This window comes from Phycodurus eques, chromosome 3, assembly GCF_024500275.1.
Source record: "Phycodurus eques isolate BA_2022a chromosome 3, UOR_Pequ_1.1, whole genome shotgun sequence".
Taxonomy (NCBI): domain Eukaryota; kingdom Metazoa; phylum Chordata; class Actinopteri; order Syngnathiformes; family Syngnathidae; genus Phycodurus; species Phycodurus eques.
Window position 1 is genome coordinate 674,190 of NC_084527.1, and position 22,441 is coordinate 696,630.

The 22,441-nt window shown below is 52.2% G+C and overlaps 2 protein-coding genes across 11 annotated transcripts in view; both read right to left on the minus strand.

The window, feature by feature from the left end:
• Window positions 1–2: 2 nt before the first annotated feature.
• Window positions 3–14,367, minus strand: LOC133399620 (zinc finger MIZ domain-containing protein 2-like). Of its 10 annotated transcripts, none has more exons than XM_061671259.1 (22): window positions 13,949–14,367; window positions 12,420–12,479; window positions 12,011–12,125; window positions 11,748–11,938; window positions 11,503–11,659; window positions 11,129–11,368; window positions 10,930–11,059; window positions 10,161–10,240; window positions 9,986–10,075; window positions 4,442–4,549; window positions 4,072–4,234; window positions 3,837–3,978; window positions 3,669–3,747; window positions 3,282–3,413; window positions 3,098–3,200; window positions 2,867–3,024; window positions 2,712–2,779; window positions 2,521–2,592; window positions 2,074–2,303; window positions 1,337–1,503; window positions 781–957; window positions 3–681 (listed from the first exon to the last, which is right to left on the minus strand). In XM_061671259.1, exons 1-22 carry the CDS (start codon window positions 14,056–14,058, stop codon window positions 565–567), a joined length of 2,889 nt encoding a protein of 962 aa, XP_061527243.1. In that variant the 5' UTR covers window positions 14,059–14,367; the 3' UTR covers window positions 3–564. The 10 variants fall into 10 exon arrangements, with proteins under 10 accessions (XP_061527243.1, XP_061527241.1, XP_061527242.1 ...); XM_061671257.1 differs by having other exon boundaries at window positions 9,986–10,078; XM_061671258.1 differs by having other exon boundaries at window positions 2,521–2,589; window positions 9,986–10,078; window positions 13,949–14,366.
• Window positions 14,368–18,756: 4,389 nt separating this feature from the next.
• The window catches only part of ogdha (oxoglutarate dehydrogenase a), a 45,608-nt gene continuing 41,923 nt past the window's right edge, over window positions 18,757–22,441 (minus strand). The window contains 4 exon segments of the mRNA XM_061671256.1: window positions 18,757–19,483; window positions 19,648–19,802; window positions 20,904–21,020; window positions 21,022–21,068. Coding sequence (XP_061527240.1) covers window positions 19,363–19,483; window positions 19,648–19,802; window positions 20,904–21,020; window positions 21,022–21,068 — 440 coding nt within the window. The 3' untranslated portion in view covers window positions 18,757–19,362.

Here is a 22,441-nt window from a genome sequence, read left to right on the forward strand (position 1 = left end):
ACTAAAGAAACATATTTGTTTAATTTTGCACTAGGAATCATGTCGACTTTATTGAGCCACGGCACAACATCCATGTCACGGACAGGAAACGAGGTTGACCATGCCAGGAAGCAAGGTCAGCAGCCACGTTTTACGAGCAGAGCGGCACACAAACGAGCGTCCGAGTCCGGGCGACGACCCGATCCGACGGCTCCCGACCGGCGTCCAACCGAGGCCGGGGAAGCGGGAAGTCGCCCGTACCACATTCGTGCACTTCCTGTCCGTCGTGCGGCAGCCGCAGGAGCTTCCGGAGGAGGCGGGGGCTAGCTGTGTGCCAACAGAACAAAAAGAAATAAAATAAAAGGGGGAAAAAAAGTCGGATGGATATTTTTGTGATTTGTTTGCCCGGATCGGTGGCATTTTGCTTCGAGCGCAGCGACACGAAAATCCGAGCAAATCCGTCCATGACGCGCTCACGGATGTTTGGGGTGGGGAGTTGAACAGGAAATTTGAAACAGCAAAAACAAATCAAAGTCTTGATTGTGGTTAGACAAGCGAGGAACGGTCGCAGGTGGACGCGTCCGCTCAGTTGTTCTCGAAGAGTGACAGCAGGTCGTCGTTGCCGCCGCCGCCGCCATTGGGGAGGTCCGGCGGGCCCAAGTAGGACAGCAGCTCATCCGGGTTGCTCAACTCGGGAAGCAGCTGCACGCGCGCACAGCGCACCACACACACACACAGACACAAACATGTTACCATGACAACAAACACCGCACGCACGACGTGTGAGCGTACAAGACTCACGTCGAGAGAAGCTTCCGGAACGTCCGCGCCGTGCCCGAGTCCAAAGGCGTTGCCATGGAGACGAGCGTCATGGTTGCTCCGCTGCTGCAGCGTGTGGGTGACGCCCCCGCCCGCCTGGGGGTTGCCGTGGAGACCGACAGACGGTTGCTGAGGGAGGGGCACGCGGTGGGAAGCCATCTGAAGGAAGCAAGATCGGAAGGAAAGGATGGACGGAATGAGAGGAAGTCATGAAGAAAGGAAAGGACGGAAGCAAGCGACAACACAAGGAAAGGAAGGGAGCAAAGGAAATGTCATGAAAGGAGGAACGTAAAGGATTGAAACGAAGGAAGGGAAAAAGCAAAGGAAATAGGGGAGAAACAAGAAAATAAAAAGGAAAGAAAGCAGGAAGGGAAACGAGTAAAAGTCAAAAGAAAGACAGGAACAGAAGAAAATTCAATCAGCAAAGAGGAAAAAAGGCAAATCAAAAAAGGAAGGTAGGAAAGGAGAGGAAAAAAGGAGGAGAAACTCGTCAACAATTCGTGGCGACGACAATGACGTTGATGCCGAAGTGTCCCACCTGTCCCGCCGGCAGCGGCTTGCCGGCGCCGGCGGCGAGGAGGCCGGCGGGCAGCTCCGACTGGTAGGAGAGGGGCGGGGGGCCGGGCGACGAGAAGTCCCGCCCGACCGCACCCGGGGTCGAGGGGCCCGCGCTCGAGTCCGAGAACGGTGGCGGACCGGCATACGCTGACGCACAAGCACACACGCAATTCATATTTTGACACTCGAGGTTTTTGAGTCGCTGGACGACATCGCGACTTCAGTGGTGCCTTGAGCTCTCTTTCATACGATCTTTCCCATCGCAAAAAGATGGAAACACAATTCATCTGTTCCAGTTCCGCAAAACACAGTTATTTTTTTACATTTTTGTTCATCAGAAAAACTGAACCTAAAAGTATTGTTGTGTTTAAAAAAACAGTTTTGACATTTGTTCGCCGCATAAACTGCAAACACGAGTGTACCTAAAGTATTGTCCTTCCACTGCAAGGAAGCCAATGTGAGCTGACGGAAGCCGGATGTTGTGGAGCGCATATCTCAAATCGTTAATCATCTAAAAATAATTGGTTACATACACACACACACACACACACACTCACTCCTAAGTCAAGGTGCTCGTATCTCAAGGCACCACTGTAAATGGTTGTAAATGTGATATTCCAATTCCTTATTTTTTTATTTCTAAATCAACGCAGACATTTTCCCACTTGGCACAACCCTTTTGACATTTCTCTTTGGCATTCGCACACAATTTGGCACCTGTCGCCGCGTAGTCGGGCGTGTCGCCGCGTCCGCCCGCCGATGAAGGGGCGGGGCCCAGGGAGGCGATCATCTCCATGACGCTGGGCAGCACCACGTGACTCGGGCTGAGGGTCCGACAGCGCTTCGGGACCGGGCCGTCCGACTCCTCCTTGACGTGGACGTCCGGCTTGACCGGGACCGGCTTCCAGCGGCACGCCGGGTCGATGGTGATCTCCTCGTACTCGGAACTGAAAACACAAGACCGGCGGCGCCGTGCGCGTCAGTGCCGCGTGACCGTGGTGATTGTCACATGACGCTCTATACGGCGATCACATGCGTGTCATCTGACTGTCACGTGACGGCCCCGCGACTGCGACGTGAGCGTCACGAGTCCCATGACTGTCCCGCGACTTTCAATTGAGCTTCCGCCACACTACTATCACGAGCGTCACAGGGCTGACTAACTTCTGAACGTAGATGAGGATTCCCAGCATGTACTGATCCACTTCCAGACCCTCCAGCAGCGCCGTTTTACTGCTGACACGCACATGCGCGCGTGCACACACACGCACACACACACACACACACACACGTTAAAGCACACTGTTACCATAGCAGCATATGCATGTGTGTGTGTGTTTCCAGTGTGTGCATACTTGCACACGGGACATCTCCATGTTCCTCTCTCACAGTTGAGCTGCAGGTACGACTCCAGGTCGAAACACTGTACAGAGGAAGTGGCATGAGCAAATAAAAGCGAACCACAGACACACACACCACACACGCACGCACGAATGACACGCGCGCACACCTGTATGTGTCTGCAGTCGTGGCCTCTGGCCGGCAGCTGTATGCGTCTGAAGGTGATGGGACATTTGAGCGACACCCTGATGGCCGTCTGCTCCACGCCATCCTCGCCGTTGAGCCCGGGGGTCCCGGGAATGGTGCCGCTGCTGAAGTTCCTTTTGACTGCACGCACGCACCACAACAGCGTCAAGGGAGTTGCACTCGAACGTTGTTGCGAAACGCTTCCGCGACTCACTCTTGGCGACGCAGTGCTCGGCGGGAAGCCTCTTCTTCATCAGACCCTGAAGGACCGAACGCACCGACGGACGGTGGACCAGCTGCAGGACGAACAGGTGCGACTGCGCCACACGGGGGGGTTGGGGGGACAGTGAGACGGAGGCGAGACAGAGCGATGACGAGCACAGAGGCGTGTGACTGACACAGCAGCAGGCGGTGACGGTGATCTGGATGGTGTTCCTGCCCGGCTGGCACACGCGCTTCAGGTACAGAGCCTTGTGCGACGTCTTGTTGTCGCCGCGCTCGATGCTCAGCGGTGTGGCGTTCACGCTCACCTGGGGAACGGCGACAGGGAGGGGCTTTGAGGCCGCGTCCGCTCGATGAGACGGCGAGGGTGGCCCGCGTGAGCAGGAGCCTCACCCGAGCGTCCCGTATGACTCACGCGAGTGTCACGAGCGTCATGTATGACTCACACGTGTCGCTCATGACTCACGAGCATCACGTATGATTCACACGAGCGCCGCATGACTGCCACAGAAGCGTCACATGACATAAGCTAACCAACACACGACGTCACGTGACTGTCCTACCTGGACAGAGGCTGGCCAGTTGGTGTTCATCTGCCGATCCTCATGGTGGTAGCACTTGAACTGAAGCTCCAGGTCTGGCCTGTGTGCGCACACACGCGCACACACACACAGAGTTCAGAACTTCCTGTCAAATCAAACTGTTAAGAGTCAAAGGAGACAGGAAGTGACCTCATGACAAGCGTCTTGTACACAGAGTCTCTGAGCTGGAAGACGTGGTTGCTGACTGCCAGGTTGTGCTCCAACCTGAAGGGCTCCAGGACCACGCCGTCTCGCACCGGGAAGGTCAGACGCAGGTCGTCGCTCGGGTTACCTGCAGAACAGGAAGTCAGGTCGCCCGCTTCCCGCCATATCGACCCTTTCCCTCCGACGAGGCCGAGAGGCGGCCCGTTGGACGGACACGCACCTGCGGGCGGGGCCGGTTTGATGTCGGGCAGAAAGGAGGGTTTGTTGAGGTCGCTGTTGCCGGGCGACATGTAGGGCGGCGCCACGGAGCTGCCCGGCGTGATGGGCGGAGTCGGGTTCCCGGGAACCGGAGAGTTCGGGTAGGTTGGTAACCCTCGGGCAGGCTGCGTCACATCGCACGCGGCACGTGGTTAACGGCCACCGCAACAAGCGCGTGCACGCAGACATACGCACTAGTGCTGGGTGATATGACCTCAAATTAAACCCTTCACGCTAACGGTATATATCGCCATATACGGGTAAGTGCCCAAAAATGAGAATACCGAGGGAAAGTGCATTTATTTCAATTATTTGTCAGATGGATTTCCCACCGTAACATCTTTGGTCGTTACAGCCTTGCTAGCGGCGGGTAGAGCGGAGCAGAAACGGGCCATCGGAGTCTGCTGGCGGGCTCTGGCGCCATCCTTATGCATCGCGCTCTGCAAATGCAAATCCACCGCTTTGATTGGCTTTGTCCCGAGTGTGAAATTCCTTTGGCTTCGTAAACATTCCCATGAATCGGCCTTAACCGCCACAAGGCGCTTGCGTTTTCAAGTTAACTTCCCAAGAAAGCCGAGTTGGCGAGCAAGGATGCGGCAGACTCATCGCGTCACATGATCGAAACGGCGGGGCGAGACGGGACGGGACGACAATAGCGTTTATTCTGTGTTTACCAGAAATCTTCACGGTGACTTGACCCATCTGATCTGAATTTCAGACATGTTAATACTTTTTATTGTTTTTTATTTCTAAAAATGTATTTAAGACTTTTTAAGGACCCGCGGTCACCCTGGTTACGCAGCTCCGAGCCGGTTTAAAAAATAAATAAATAAATAAATTTAAAAAAATAAATAAATAAAAAAAAGGCCACCATCAAATGTGCATGAGCTGCTTTTTTTTTATACTTTATACAAGGCTTTGCACGACCAGGATTTTGGGGGCCAATCGCCGATCAGCAAGTTAAACAAAAACCCAAGAACCAATCATAAGATGGAGCAATGTGTCCCTTTCCATGACTTGTTCATTTATTGTATATACTCGTGTACTGTATACTGTATCCATCCCTTTTCTGTACAGCTTATCCTCACAAGGGTTGCGGGCGTGCTGGAACCGTCCCAGCTCAAATTATTCTCGAGCATTTTAGACAAAAGTTAAAACACCAATGACCTCCAGGGGGCCTTCAAGGATTGGCCACTGACACGAGTTTAGGTCAAATCAACATGACAGAAATAATGGGTGCTAAATTACTGTAATTAAATTACTTTCATAAATGTCGTTAATGACACGCTTACTCTAACTTTCTCACTGTCCCAGCTACACGGACGGGTGCTGTCCAGAGTTTGCCTTTTTTTCTTCCCAAGGGCTCACCACTTGTGGGAGGGGCCATTGGGGTCGGGCGCAGTGCGAGCCGGGCGGCGGCCGAAGGCGGGGACCTCGGCGATCCGATCCCCGGCTACAGAAGCTGGCTCTCGGGACGTGGAATGTCACCTCTCTGTCAGGGAAGGAGCCCGAGCTGGTGTGCGAGGTCGAGACCTTCCGACGAAATATAGTCGGACTCGCCTCCACACACGGCTTGGGCTCTGGTATCAGTCCTCTCGAGAGGGGTTGGACTCTCTTCCACTCTTACCGACGGTGAGAGGCGCCGAGCGGGTGTGGGTATACTTCTTGCCCCCCGGCTCGACACCTGTACGTTGGGGTTCACCCCGGTGGAAGAGAGAGTAGCCTTCGGGTGGGGGGACGGGTCCTGACTGTTGTTTGTGCCCACGCGCCAAACAGCAGTTCAGAGTACCCACCCTTTTCGGAGTCCTCGGAGGGGTGCCGGTGAGCGCCTCCCGCTGGGGACTCCATCGTTCTGCTGGGGGACTTCAATGCTCACGTGGGCAATGACAGCGAGACCTGGAAGGGCGTGATTGGGAGGAACGGCCCCCCCGATCAGAACCCGAGCGGTGTTCTGTTATTGGACTTCTGTGCTCACCACGGATTGTCCGTAACGAACACCGTGTTCAAGCATAAGGGTGTCCACGCGCGCACTTGGCACCAGGACACCCTAGGTCACGGGTTCGACGATCGACTTTGCGGTCGTGTCAACGGACTTGCGGCCGCGTGTCGTGGACACTCGGGTGAAGAGAGGGGCGGAGCCGTCAAGCGATCACCACCCGGTGGTGAGTTGGCCTAAACCTATTGTGAGCGTCTGCTGCGGACGTCTGGCAGAATCCCCTGTCAGAAGGAATTTCAACTCCCCCCTCCGACAGAACTTTGCTCACGTTCCGGGGGAGGCGGGGGGCATCGAGTCCGAGCGGACCGTGTTCCGCGCCTCCATTGTCGAGGCGGTCGACCGGAGCTGTGGCCTTAAGGCGGTCGGTGCCTGTCGTTGTGGAAATCCCCGAACCCGTCGGTAGACACCAGCGACGAGGGATGCCGCCAAGCTGAAGAAGCGGCCAAGCGGAATGCAGCTTTGGTGGTCGCTGAGGCGAAAACCCGGATACAAGCGGCCCAAATGAGTTTCCTCCGCAGGGTGTCCGGGCTCTCCCTTAGAGAACGGGTGAGAAGCTCGGTCGTCCGGGAGGATCTCAGAGTAGAGCCGCTGCTCCTCCGCATTGAGAGGAGCCAGATGAGGTGGCTCGGGCATCCGATTCGGACGCCTCCCCGGTGAGGTCTCCCGGGCACGTCCCGCCGGGAGGAGACCCCGGGGACGACCCAGGACACGCCGGAGAGACTACGTCTCTCGGCTTGCCCGGGAACGCCTCGGGATCCCCCCGGAAGAGCTGGATGAAGTGGCCGGGGAGAGGGAAGTCTGGGCGTCCCTGCTAAAGCTACTGCCCCCGTGACCCGACCTCGGATAAGCGGAAGACAATGGATGGATGTTACATCCTATATCAGCTTCTGTGAAGAGGCGTTTGTACCGACAAGGTCATATCGCACATTCAATAACAACAAGCCGTGGTTCACTGCCAAACTTAAGCAACTTCGCCAGGCTAAAGAGGACGCCTATCGAAGTGGGTGAGAGCCCTGTGTAATCACGCTAGAAACCGGCTGACTAAAGAAATTAATATCGCAGGGAGCAATTATGCAGTAAAGATATAAAAACAGTTTACCGCAAACGACTCTAAATCAGTCTGGCATGCATTACAATCGCTAACCAATTACAAGCGACGATTCCCCCCCCCCCCAAGCTGAGAACAATAAAGGACTAGCAGACGACTTGAACACCTTTTACTGCAGATTTGGAAAGGACACTTTCACACCCCACACCCACACCACCGACCACCATCGCACCTCTGACTCCCCCTCTTGCGTTGACCATCCACAAACAGGATGTGAGACGTAGCTTCTGACAAAAAAAGATCAACAAAGCGGCAGGCCCAGACCTTGTGTCCCCATCCTGCCTCAAAGTCTTCGCGGACCAGCTCGCTGCAGTCTTCACACAGATCTTCAATAGATCTCTGGAACTATGTGAGGTACCACCCTGTTTCAAACGCTCCACCCTCATCCCAGTCTCCAAGAAACCCGCAATCTCGGATCTGAATGACTACAGGCCTGTCGCCCTGACATCTGTGGTCATGAAGTCCTTTGGACGTCTCGTGCTGAACCACTTTAAGAGCGTCACAGGTCCCCTGCTGGACCCCCTGCAGTTTGCCTACAGAGCAAACGGGTCTGCGGATGACACAGTCAACATGGGACTGCACTTGGTCCTAGAACACCTCGACAGTGCAGGGACCTACGTAAGGATCCTGTTTGTGGACTTCAGCTCTGTGTTCAACACCTTCATACCCAAACTCCTCTCCTCCAAGCTTCTCCAGCTCAGCGTCTCGCCTGCCATCTGCCAGTGGATTTACAGCTTCCTGACAGGCAGGACGTAGCAGGTCAGGCTGGGGGACGCCACCTCATCCACACGAACGACTGCACCTCAACGCACCCGGCTGTCAAACTCCTGAAGTTTGCAGCTGACACCGCTGTCATCGGCCTCATCGAGGACGGTGACGAGCGTGCATATCGACAGGAAGCGGAGCGGCCGGAGCTGCGGTGCGGCCGACGCGACCTGGAGCTGAACACGCTCGAGACTGTAGAGATGATCGTGGACTTCAGGAGGCATCCTTCGCCACAGCATCCCCGCGTCGAGACCTTCGAGTTCCTGGGAATTACCGTCTCTCGGGACCTGAAGTGGGAGACCGACATCATCTCCGTCCTCAAAAAGGCCCAGCAGAGGATGTACTTCCTGCGGCTTCTGAGAAAGCACGGCCTGCCACCGGAGCCGCTGAGGCGGTTCTACACAGCGCTCATCGAATCGGTCCCGTGTTCTTCCATCGCAGTCTGGTTCGGTGCTGCCACAAAAAAGGACAAACTCCGACTGCGACGGACAATCTAAACTGCTGAAAGGATTGTCGGTACCCCCCTAGCCACCCTCGAGGCCTCGCACGCTGCCAGAACTAACACAAGAGCGTGCCAAATCCTCTCGGACCCTCCGCATCCCGGTCACCGGCTCTTCCCTCAGGTAGGCGCTACCGATCGATGCAAACTAGAACGAGCAGACATTCCGACAGCTTCTTCCCTCTTCCCGTTAACATCTCAAACAGTTAACTTACAACTCCATTGCAACATGCTGGCAATTTTTTGTCTTGAGTTTGTTGTCACATTTGTGTGGGGCCAATTATGTATGACTCGTGCACTCGCTGTAGTTGTCTCGCCACGCTGCGCTATTTGCACATCTGTTGTTGCCCAATACCAGAGTAGCATCTGCTCCATTTGCACAATGGTCACGTTGCAAATGACTATTGTTATAGCAGTCATTTTAAAACGGCTCTAATTCCTAGAGGACTCTGCATCTTTATGCACAATTGTCAGAAAAAATAAATAAATACGTTGTAGCAGCATTACCACATTACTGGTACCCTTTCGTTGCTCAGTGACTGTGTTTTTTTTCTTTATGTCTCAAAGCGTTCTATGTCAATCGACCGTCTGTTCTCGTACTCGAGCGGCTCCGACGACCGGAGACAAATTCCTCGTGTGTTTTTGACATACTTGGCAAATAAAGATGATTCAGATTCCAAAAATTCTGATTCTCAGACAGGGACAATGATGTCATCAATAAATAAGCGTTATCGCGATTGATCAGTTAAGTGCAAAACTGTACCTTGGTCCAAATTTATACCGTCTACCGATTATACCGCGCACAGAAAAACAAACGCATGCACAGACATAAAAACATACGCAAACACGCTTACACCACACACACACACAAGAAAAAACAAACACACACACCCACACAAATGTACACAAACACAAATATACACACACAAAGAAGAACACTACCACGTGCACAAAAAACCCACACAAACATAAGCCGGCTTTACAAGATCTGAGCTCAACTGTTTGCGTGTGACGAGATCCCTTCCCATCAGGTCGTGCGGTTGCACGACATTTCATCGGAACGGCCGCGTGACACGCGCACGTCACGTCATTCATCAAGATGGAGGTCCGTCATCTATTTACACTTTGATCAAAACAAGTTACGAGTAGTTAAAACAATCTCGGTGGCGTACGAGTTCCGTCAGAAGCCGCCATATTTTCAAGTGCGCAAACGATGACGTCCACGCACATTTGCCGTACGTCAAGACGGAGCATGCAGAGACAGAGCGCAGCACGACACTGCTCCGATTCACCGTTTAAATGACGAAAATGGAATATTCCACCCCTGCGAAACCGTATGAAATTCCGTTCAGATTCGGCTTGTTCATTGGGGAGTATTGGGGAGTTTATATAGAGCATCTTCATTCGGTTTGGGCTTCTAAACCGATTCTAATCAGAAGGGCTCCATGTAAACACGCACACACGCAACACAAACATCCTCACACGCACACCAACCAACACGCATTTACCCCAGAAGGTTGGTTAAAGGAGGTGTAGACTCCTGCAGTGCCCCCTGCTGACATCACACTTAAAGCTCCGCCCTGACTGTTGAACGGCTCCTGCTATCACAACACATACAGTTACACACACACACACACACACACACACACACACACAGAGTTACACGCACACGCACTCACACACCTTGTAGTATTGGGAGTTGGGGGGACACTGGGGGAGGGACATCTTCTGGTAGGAGGGGGCCGGGACTGGACCACCAGCACCTGCAGATTCAAAAAGACCTTGTCACACGGGCCTAAGCTAACAGCTAGCCTTGATGTGATGTTTAAACAAGTGAATTCTAATGTAGTTTAAAACAGTTAGTTACATTCCTCAAGTGGCCGACAGAAGTCAAGTCAAGTACAGTAAGTTAGCACCCATTATTTCTGTCATGTTGGTTTGACCTGACCGATGCGAATAGACGATCTGACGAGCGCAGTGATTTCCAACCTTTATGGCGCCAAGGAAGATATTTTACAATTGAAAAATCTCACGGAACACCAACAAACAAAAATGTCACAAAAAGTGGATCCATTAATGACTGCATTTACTTCCTCCCATCTAATAGAAGAGCATTCATTTGTTCTGTCTGCCACTATGTTTCACTGGCATAAAAAGAGGAACAAAGATACATTATTGATTGTAAATATAATATCTGGAGCAATTAAGTACACAAGTATATACAGTAAATGAACAGGTCATTCAAATAGACACATTCCTCCATCTTGTGATCGGATATCGTTTTTTTAAACTCGCTGATCAATCCCATCGGTGTTTTTAAAATTGTTAAGCTGTCTTATTTTCTTTGTCTTTAAATGCTTTTGATCATGGAAATCATATTGAGTTACCTTGTATAGGAAATGCACTATATACCTGTCAATCAATTTTCTTTTGCGCTGTGTTGCTGGCTCACCTGGGTGGTACTGAGAGTACGAGCCGGGTCCAGGTGGTCCGCCCCCGCCCGAACCCAGCACGGAACCGGCGGCTCCGCCAGGACCGAAGCCAACAGGAACGCTGTACTGCTGAGACACCCCCGGGAAAGACTGAGGGGGAACGTGATCGGTCAGATTCCGGCCTCGCCGGTCGGTCGATAAATCTGATTGTCCGCTCACCTCCGAGTTGTAGGCGCGCTTCAGACCCTGCGGGGGCCGCAGATGAGCCTGATGCGGCACGGGTGCGTAGTTCTGGTGTTGCGTGACCCTCTGGGGGCCTCCGGGCCCGTACGTGGGGCTCACGGAGGCCGGGCCCCTGGAGGGTCCGGGCCCCGGCCCCATGCCTCCGGGTGACATAACGGGCGGGGCGCGCGGCACCGAGTGGGCCATGAACTGGTTGTTGTACGAGGGGCCGACCATCTGAGACACGACGGGGGTGGGGGGGTGGGGGGGGGGGGGTGTCAAGTCATTCGATGTTCATCCTGTGTACCGGGTTACGGTGGGGTCCTCAAAGTGTCCCTGCTAAAGTTGCGTAGACAGGAAGTAGCGCTCACCTGTCCATAGTTCATTTCTTGGTTCTGCTTCTCCTGGATGGCGGCCACGGTGGCAGTGGCCGTGGCGGTAGCCGTGGCGGCGGCGGCGGCCACGGCGGCGGCCGCCGCCTGCGTGAAGTCCGGCGCCCCTCTGGACCCGCTGGGATTGGGGGGGTAGCTGGAAGGAGAGAGGGTGAATAGTCACGATGGGGGTAAACGTGGGTGGTTGTAGCGCACGTGCGTGCATGTGTGCGTGCGACACCCACCTTCCCGGGTATCCGCCCACATATCCCCCGCTGGGCCGGCCGTACACGCCTTGGTTGAGGTAGGCCTTGTTGGGTTCCCCATAGCTCTGCTCACCCACGTAGCCCCCCGCCACGGATGGACCGCCGGGGCCCTGCATCACGGGCGCACCGGCCGGGTTGCCCCCGGGCCCCATCACACCGCCGCCCAGGCCCTGACGCAAAGAGAGGACATCGCTTGACACACATACGTACGTGCGAGCGAGCGCACGCGTGTGACGCGATACCTGAGTGGCCGAGGGGTTGGTGACCCCCCACACGGTGGTGACCACCGACAGGGACCCCGGGGGCTGGTTGGTGGGCTGCTGCCATCCGGGGGGCTCGTACCCGTACGGACCCTCGCTGAGGACACGCGGGGTATGGAGGGGTGAGTGGACGCTTTACACATTACTCTGACTCCACAGTCACAGCAGGTGGTGTTAAGCTACTTGTGTAGCCCCAGCCGTCCTGCAGGGGGCAGTCCGACATACATTCCGCGCCTACGGCCCTTCCTACCGCCTCCGAACGTCCGACAGCACTCATTCGCACGACGACAACACGAACCGGCAACCCTCTGGTTGCGGGTCGTACACTTACCGTCTGGGCCGCGCCGCCCCCGTGTATGTGTGTGTGAGTTTAATACGTATGCATGTGCACCTGTGTGGGTTGCTGGCCAGTCCGCCCTTCATCTGATTGAGTGGATTCATGGGGGGGTTCCTGTGTGGACAGACAACAACAGTCAATCAGATGACAATATTGCCCAGGACACCTACCCACACAATTCCCAACCAATCAATTCTCCAAACGGGTGTGTTGTTGTGTGATGGAGAAGAGACGGACATGATTGGACCACCCTTGTGATTACATCACAATCACGTCGCAATCTCTCTCTCACACACAAAAACACGTCACAATCACACACACAACAGGAAAAAAACATGTCACAATAATACACACGCTACAACCATGCACACACACAACAGAAAAAACATGCATCTCACAATCACACACATATTGGAAAAAAACTTCTCACACACACACAGGGAAAATACAAGTCACAATAACGCTCACGTTACAACCACGCAATCACACGACTGAAAAAACATCCTACAATTACACACACACACACACACACACGCGTTACAACTACGCACACAACAGGAAAAAAACGTCACAATCTCACACGCCTTACGAGAACACATGCACAACAGACAGAAAACACCCTAACAAGCATTTGTTGGTTTGTGAGCTAAAATCGAGGCAAAACTTGAGGACAACCCGTGACGAGCTAATGCTAATGCTAAACCAGAAGCAGCTGCCTACCCCGCTAGCATTAGCATTAGCATTAGCCCAAGCCAACAACAAGGAGCGCACACAGCAGCCGTCCGCGAAAGAGCCGCTTCACTCCGAACTCGAACACGCTCGCTGGAGGTTCGAGAACGTATCACGATATGTGACGATAAAGCGTGAACGTCGGCTTCGTGTAAAGTAGCCGTCCTTCACCAGCCGTTGACCGGCTAGCACGGCTAGCTCAGCCCGGCTGCTGACAATGAAATGTTACGAGGCGGCTAACACTTAGCCGCCAGCTAACGCCTCGCTCCGAAACACTTCAATTGTTCCTGATCTTCGTACCCAGACAGCTCGGGGTTCAGTGGAATCGAATGGCGTGTTGAGGCAGAGACAAGCGCGGCCGGCGACGACGCCGCTTTACCTCCGCTACGTGGCCGCCGAACAAGCCCCGCTGCGGGGCCGTGCGCTCAGTGCTCCTCCGCTGGGCCTCCGGGGCATCAAGAAGCTCGAGCCCGTAATTGGCCACTGCAGGCGGGGCGACTTATTCCCACCCGCCTCTTAAGAACCTCCGTCGGCGGGGCCCAGATTGGCCCACGGAGCTCCGCCGTCTACCGCGTCTACTATCCGGCCTCGGCGAGTGCCAGCATCCCCCGCAGACCGCCACCACGACAACACGCAGCTCGGCCGGGCACTGAGGGCTGCTGGTCCGCGGCCTCGCTCCGCATCGCCGCCGTCACACCGGAGAGAAGACGAGACGACGAGACGACGGCCGACAGGAGCAGCAGCAGCAGCAGCAGCAAGCGGTGGGCGGATCGAGCCGAAATATCGATACCGAGTCAGCATTGGATCGGATCGATACTAGCCTGAAAATAGCGATACTTCACTTTCGGTCTCACCCTTGCATGCACTCTTTGGATTCATCAGACATTATCATTGCTTTCTGGTGGGGACCAAACAGGAGGATTGCCCTCCTCCTTATTTCATTCAGTTGGTAATCCTGAAGCATCCTAATGTTTCTCTCTCTTTATTATATGTCTTTCTGGTCTCAATGTCATTCTTATGTCATTTCCTGTCTTACGACGGGGACAGGGCAATAGAGTTGCATTTCGAAATAGTAGTTTTAACAGCTGAGCATCGCTAGCTTGACGCAATGACAAACCGAACTAACTTCATCTGCATTCGATTTGGTTCGGGGCTCTAGTGGACCGTACGATTTACATGGAGGTTCTATTTTGTGGGAATGAACAGAGCATCGTTCCGAAGCACGGCGCTCACACGAGCAAGCGAGTCGCCGTCTCCGTCCGTCCGCCCGCTAGCACGCGGTACGGACCGGAAGAAGCGCCGCCTGGTTATAGTTTCAGGCTGAAGATGACGCAACGGCGAGCTGCACTGTTTGCAAAAAGCCTGTAAGGTACGCCGGCAACACCACAAATCCATATCGACCCATGCGAAAGAAAACAGCGACCTCCAGAAACGGAGAGAGGAGAAAAATCCCCCCCGGCCTCGCTGCCACAACCCCGACGCGCAGGCAGAGGTCATTGGCGGAAGCTTTTCAGCATGCCAGAGATTATCCGGGTGTCGGAAGTCATATTTTACCATCCATCCATTTTCTGAGCCGCTTATCCTCACAAGGGTCGCAGGAGTCATCGGGCAGGAGGCGGGGTACACCCTGAACTGGTCGCCAGCCAATCGCAGGGCACATACAAACAAACAACCCTCCGCACTCACATTCACATTCACATTCACACCTACGGCCAATTGAGAGTCTTCAATGAACCCAGCGCGCATGTTTTAGGATGTGGGAGGAAACCGCAGTGCCCGGAGAAAAGCCACGCGGGTACGTGGAGAACATGCAAAGTCCACACAGGCCGGGCCGGGGATTGAACCCCGGTCCTCAGAACTGTGGGGCAGATGCGCTAACCGGTCGACCGACGTGCCGCCTCGTATTTTACCATCAGTTAATATTCATTTTCAAATTTAAACGGCCAACTTTAGCTAACTCAGAAAGTAACAATTATGCTAAGACCTTGATGTAACGCATCGTGTGACAGCATGCAATTTGCTGTCCATTCAAATGAATACAAACAAATACCGTATACTGAATTTAACATGGCTCATCATCCATTGAATATTACGAACCTAACAGAAGGGATATGTTTTTGAAGTTTTGGATAGGAGTATTTGAACAGTATTTTCAGTGATCACTTTGTGTACTTTGTTAATTTACGATGGGGGAAATTTTTCTTTCATTTGTTCCTGTTCTATTGATTCTGGGAAAGAGTTATGATAAAAATGTTCTATTTACCAATAAACTTTGTACCAATTCTTTTCTGGGTTTTAAATAATTACGAATAAAAAATGAAACATCACCAAAATACTTTAAGGTCATGAACAATTGATATTTGGGAATTTGATGATGCATGGAGTTTAGTTTTTGAAAAGTATCGGAAGCGGCGATACTGGTTCCTTATTCGATACCAAGATATGAATTATCACGCACCACAATGTGGCTAATGATGGGCAAGGTAGTTCTTTTGCATGGACTGAATCCTTCCATCCATCCATCTTCTGTAGCGCTTCTCCTCACGCGGGTCGCGGGCGTGCCGGAGCCTATCCCAGCTATCTTCGGGCGACGGGCCTGAACTGGTCGCAGTTCTTTAAAAAGATTGGTTCACCGCATCGTTCAGTTCTTTTTCACAAAATCATTCAAGTGCGTCCTCATTCTAATATGCTGACATGCTAACATGTTTTGGGAACGTGCGAAGTCCGCACACAGATCGGAACGCGGAACCAGAGAACCGGCACGGCGACCGGCTCCTCCTCCTCATCGACCGACCGGCCGGCCAAACGAAGGCCGAAGGTCGCTTTGGGGGGTCATGTGCGAAACGCTCGGAACTCTGACCCCCGGCGTCACGCTACGTCGCCATCTCGGGTGACGTCACGCAGACGGCATCCTGAGGAACCGCCCGTCGCCCCCCGTCGGCCGCTCAGCGCGATGACGTCGCCGCGTGAGCAGCGGTGCGCGGGGAAGCGTTTTCTTGCAGGCAGGCAGTGCCGCTATGTCATGTGGCGGAAATGATGCGTCACGCCCAGCCCCTCGATACTTCTTACATATTTTTGTCGACATTTAAATGAATGCAAATACAATTCACATTGCTTGTGTTAAATACCCTCCCAACATGGCCACTGTCCACACCGTCGCACTACACTTGGCATGTCAATCATGTCAATCATCTCATTGGACACGATCATCTCATTGTGCGTGCGTGTGTGTGCGCGCCTTAATTCAATAACAATCAAGTATGTGTGTGACTGAGATGATGTCATTGTGCGTGGTACCTGGCCTACATGTCATCATATGCCTCTTGTTTGGCCTTTGCCACATCTCAATGTATTCCTTTCGCCTTTCCTCTGTGCCTCTCACTGTCCCACTTCTTCTTAGCTAACCTTTTCCCTTGTGTGATTTCCTGTACTGTGAGGTTCCACCACCAAGTCTCCTTCTCCCCTTTCCTACCAGAAGATACACCAAGGACTCTCCCGCCTGTCTCTCCGATCACCTTGGCCGCAGCGGTCCAGTCTTCTGGAAGCTCCTCCCGTCCACCGAGAGCCTGTCTCACCTCTTCCCGAAAAGCCGCACAATGCTCTTCCTTTCTCAGCTTCCACCACATGCTTCTCTGATCTGCCTTTGTCTTCCTAATCTTCCTCCCCACCACCAGAGTCCTCTTCCACACCAGCATCCTATGCTGTCTAGCCACACTCTCCCCTACCACTACCTTACAGTCGGTAACCTCCTTCAGATGACATCGCCTGCACAAGATGTAATCCACCTGCGTGCTTCTACCTCCGCTCTTGTCGGTCACCCTATGTTCCTTACTATTCGGGAAAAAAGGGTTCACTCCAGCCATTTGCATCCTTTTTGCAAAGTCCTACCACCATCTGTCCCTCCAAGTTCCTTTCCTGGATGCCGTACTTCCCCATCACTTCTTCATCACCCTTGTTTCCTTCACCAACATGCCCATTACGATCTGCACCCATTACGACTCTCTCTCTGTCCGGGATGCTCAGAACGACTTCGTCTCGCTCCTTCCAGAATTTCTCTTTCACCTCTCGGTCACATCCTACCTGTGGGGCATAGCCGCTAATCACATGACACGTAACACCCTCAATTTCAAGTTTCAGCCTCAGATTCCATTTCTCTTCCCATCTCCACCACGGTCAAATCATTTCAACCCTGCCCCTCAACTTCTCGCCTCACTGCTTTTCCACCCGGTCTCCTGGACACACAATATATCACCCTTTCTCCTAATCATCATGTCAAGCGACTCCCGAGATTTTCCTGTCATAGTCCCAACATTCCAAGTCCCCACATTCAGTTCTAGGCTCTGTGCTTTCCTCTTTTCTTTCTGCCAAAGAACCCGCTTTCCACTTTCTTCTTCTTCGTCGACAGTAGCTGAATTTCCACCGGCGCCGGTGGCGGACGCCGTTAACCCGGGCCGCGACCCATCCGGTCTGGAATCCTTGAGATGAACGCTCCTATTTGTTTGGCAGAGTTTGAAGCCGGATGCCCTTCCTGACGCGACCCTCTGCATTTATCCGGGCTTGTGGCCCCCTTAGGGCTGCATTGTTCCTCAATTTGAAATAATGTCTTGTTTTTCAACAAAGGCATGGAAAAATATATTTCTTTCCAATATATCAATTAATTGAAAAAAAAAAATGGACAGATTATTTGATTAGTAAACTGATTCTTAGCTGCAGCCCAAATTTGAAATCTAATCTAGAAGATTGAAATACAAAATCACGACTAATGTGACCGCCTCTGCCGAAGAAATGTTTGAATGGACCTCAATTGAAAAGGAAAAGGAAGACATTGTTGACAGCGACTTCTCTCGAGCTCCCAGCTCCAGCATTGAACAAATCACGATGCAAAGTTTGAACAGACGGTTTTTGGCCTCCATTCGGTGTGCTGCTGTTGAGGGGTCGTGAGAGCATAGCGCGGTTAATTCTGAGGGGCTTTGAATGCACCGTTCTGCACATTGTGGGGCAAACGGGGAAGAGAGCGCGAGCCTCGAGCTGAGCCGATTCCAAAGTACTGAACATCGTTCACCGTGCTCCACTTTTATTTGACTGCTTAGAAGAATTTCATTCTTATTTCAGTATAATTATATTGAAGATGAATTTCCCAAATCATTCAAACATTTTGTTTTTGGACACCAGCTTCCTTTTGCACGTCGTCGTCAGGCCGCCGCACGGCGAGCGATGCGGCCGAACCCCACTGAAGTGTTTTCACGAGCGCCCCGTCTCGTCGACCGCCGGCTGCCGCGGGATAAAGAATTTGAACGGCCGGTGCGTTTCCACCACGGTCGGGGTAGCGAGCCAGTCTTCTGGGATTCCGAAAAGCGTCGTTACATCCTTAGCTTTCGTTTATTTACCGCCGTGTCCCTCGATCACACCGCCGCGAAGGTTGCGGTCGTTACGGGGTTACTATCGGGCGAGGCGAAGATATTTGTTTTAGCGAGAAGTCTTTGTCCTGATCACACTTACAAAGGTGAAGAAAAGCAGATCAGCGCTGGTCTCGACGGAAAATCCCCAGTCTGACCAGTTCGAGACCCAGACAAGAAAATGCGGTCTGGAGACCGGTCTCGGCTGCGAACACGCTATCGTCGGAAGGACGTCGTCTTCGAAGAAAGCGTCGAGATGTGTGGCGTACATCAAGAAATCTTTATTGAATGAAGCAAAACCAGAAGGAGAACTTGGCGGCTCCCCTCTCGGAAAATAAATACAAGATCTTTTTCTTCTCGGGTTCGTGTCGAAGCTCAAGTCTCCTTTGGCACTCACGCTCGCCACAAAACCATCTCCAGCCGCGCAGCGCTGCTAACAATGCTAACGAATACGAAGAAGTCTCCAGCCGGCTTCTTTGCTTTCATCTTTGATCAAACCAAACTTTTTGGGATTTCCTCTTTTTGGTTTTGTGCGCCCACAAGAAGCCCGACGCTCGTTCTTAAAAGTGTGACGACGCTTCTCACACTTTTGCAAAGGAGACGACTGGGGAAAGGGGAAAAGAAAGTTTTAAAATCAGTCGAATCAGTGTTGTCACTGGCGGCCTGTTGGCGGCGCGGCGCTGCGGGGAAGGAAGATCCTGTCAAACAATCAAAGTCACTTCCAATTAGCAAACTCAGAAAAGAAAAATCAACGTTTGGAGTCTTGCACTTTTGGTGTGTGTGTGTGTGTGTGTGTGTGTGTGTGTGTGGGTCAAAGGTTAGGGTTCGTTCCATCTGCCGCAGGGTCGGGTCATGAGGGATCTTCAGGAGGTCTACTGCTGGTCCTGGAAGGCGTCCAGACCGAAAGCTTGGTCCAGGAAACGCCGAAGCTCCAGAAGGTGAGTGTTCTTGTTGCCCGTGGCCGGCGCCGCGGCGGGGCCGCGACCAGCGTACCTGACAGAGACGAAATGGGGAGAGAGAAGGTTAAATGTATACATCGACAGGGAGCGATGGAAAATGGGGAGGAGGGGGCGGGGCAAAATGAGAGAGAACAGGAAGAGACAGGAAATAAGAGAGAGAGGGAGAGGGGGTAACAGAGAGAACGAGGGTGCGCCCACCACACGGGTTTGGCCCTCTGGATGGTGGTCCTGATGCGAGGCTTGACGTAGTCGTAGTAACCCTGGTTCTTGTGCTCCTCCTGGCACCACACCACGTCGGCGTTGGCGAATCGCTCAGACTCCGCCTTCACTCGGTCGAACGGGAACGGCGACAACTGCGCGCACGCCAACAGGACACGCACACACGCACACGACTCATTCCACGCTCCCCAATTGCTCGTGGATGTTTCCCAACACTTTGGATTTGATATAGCGGACCTGGATAGTTCCGCTAAAAGTCTCTCGGGCGTGATTGTGGAGTCGAGAAACGCGACCATTCATCATTCCCGACTCCCCAATCGATATCGACTGTACGGTTGACTCTTGGGCAGAAACGATTCATCATATGCGCTTGAAAGCGGATGTTTGCATACACTATATAAAAAGACTGTCTGACATGAAATCCGACAAAACGTTTCCTGTTCTAGGTCAATTAGATGACCAAAATGATTCGGATTCGCTAAATGCCGGAGTCACGAGAGGAGGATTGAGACAATTTTCATGACTTTCTCCCAAGTCCGAAGTTTACGGTCAGTAATATTACTACGCCGTTAAACAATTTGGGAAAACCCGGATGACGACGTCGCGTCGTTGGAAGCGTCTGATAGGTTTACTGCCGACATTTGACTTCGTCAGAGACACACGGCTTCTTTCTGAAAAGACCTCGCGAAGATGCCGGCCGCTGAGAGCGTCATTATCCGCAGTCGAACGAGCGGCGAACCTACACGGGCCGAAAGGCCGAGCTGCCAGGAAGAAGCCGTTTCTCCAAAGGAATCAACCCGACGGAAAATGTACGGGCAGACCTAAAACGGTTCTGTCAGGCACGGGCCCAAGTTCCTGCCGACATCCAAAACGTCAGACAGTTTCCAGGCAAATTGGTACCAAATACTCAGGAAACGGAAGTCAAACAAGAAAATCCTTCTGTCATTACCCTGGCATTGAGCAAATAGAAATAATCGTGGTAATCCTAATTGACCTAAAACAGGACAAGCTTCGTCTGATTTCATGTCACAAAAAGCGTACGTACATTTGTGGTTTCAAGTGTGGCGGACTATATCATTGAGTCGAGTGCTGAAACAACCCATTGAATACTCCCGAATCACTCCGACGGGATTTCTACGCGGTGGACTAAAAAGTCCAGTCGCAGAAGTCGCTTTCCAAACCCAAATGCGACATTTTCTCCCCCTCGATGAGCGATCGAGGTGGCGGGGTCGCACCTGCTCGATGCGGGCGATGGCCACCGTTTGGTCCATCCCGCGGTTCTTCCTCTCCTTGGTGAGCTCGTAGTAAACTTTGCCCGTGCAGAAGATCACCCTCTTGACCTCGTCAGGGACGCTGGGACGCCACGCCGTCCTCGGGGATCAGCCTCTGGAACTCGCTTTCTGTACGCGCACAAAAAGAAAAGCGGGAATGAGAAAGAAAAGAAAACGGATATACACGGAAAAACGGGACAGACACGGCTCACTGAATTTCCTTTGGAAAATCAATTCGTTGACCGATACGAGTATTGGAATTATCGGCAGTAGTTGTCCATCAAAAGGTCGTCGTCGCTTCGGACAGAAGTCACATTTTTCAAACTTTGAATGTCAAAATGTCTTTCCCATTTGGTGTCCCAAATGATTTTTGTGAAAATGCCGAGGACACTTCGGGCTACGCGCTCTTTTTCTGCCTTTTCCATGAAAAGGAACACAAGCGCATCTTCGTGTCCAAAGAGTTTTTTTGGGCTTCTTTTTGCAAACGTCGCTCAAGCCGTGTTTGCGGTTTACGCCTCATGATGTCAGAATGACATGTGATCAGGCAGCCATTTTGCATTCTCACAATAAGACCGCAAAATAAACGCTTTCCTTTCAGCGTTAGGAATATGTACGAATTATGTAAATGTCTTGACGGTTATTACGATCGTATGCTGACGAAAGAGTGTCACGGATTTAGTGAGTAGCTGGGATCGCTCGCGCACTAGTATCCGCAGAGTTTGAAGGGCAACTCGCAGCATTTCTATCAAGCCGTTTGTCTTTACCGTTATGCACTTTTGTCATTCCCGCTTTGAAAAGAAATGTATTTCAATAGGCCACCACAATTTGCTGTGTCAATAAGGATTGCATCAAATTTGAAAGGATCTCCAACTTTTTGAAATCAGACTTTAAGCGTGGAGACATTCACCCAGAGAAAACCAAAGCGACATCCAAAACCTTTTTTTTTTTGTTAACAAATGTCTTCGTTTTTGATCAAATTAGATGGAAATTAGCCATATATTAAGTGTATACAGTGGGGCAAAAAAGTATTTAGTCAGCCAGCGATTGTGCAAGTTCTCCCACTCAAAAAGATGAGAGAGGCTTGTCATTTTCATCATAGCCTATTATGGTGGAAAATAAGTATTTGATCAATAACAAAAGTTCATCTCATTTCTTTGTTCTACACCTTTTGTTGGCAATGACAGAGGTCATAGGTTTTGTGTAAGTCTTCCCAAGGTTTTCACACACTCTTGCTGGTATTTTGTCCCATTCCTCCATGCAGATCTCCTCTAGAGCAGTGATGTTTTGGGGCTTTCGATGGGGAACGCAGACTTTCAACTCCCTCCAAAGATTTTCTATGGGGTTGAGATCTGGAGACTGGCTAGGCCACACCAGGACCTCGAAATGCTTCTTACGAAGGCACTCCTTCGGTGCGTTTGGGATCGTTGTCATGCTGAAAGACCCAGCCACGTTTCATCTTCAACGCCGTTGCTGATGGAAGGAGGTTTTCCCTGAAAATCTCA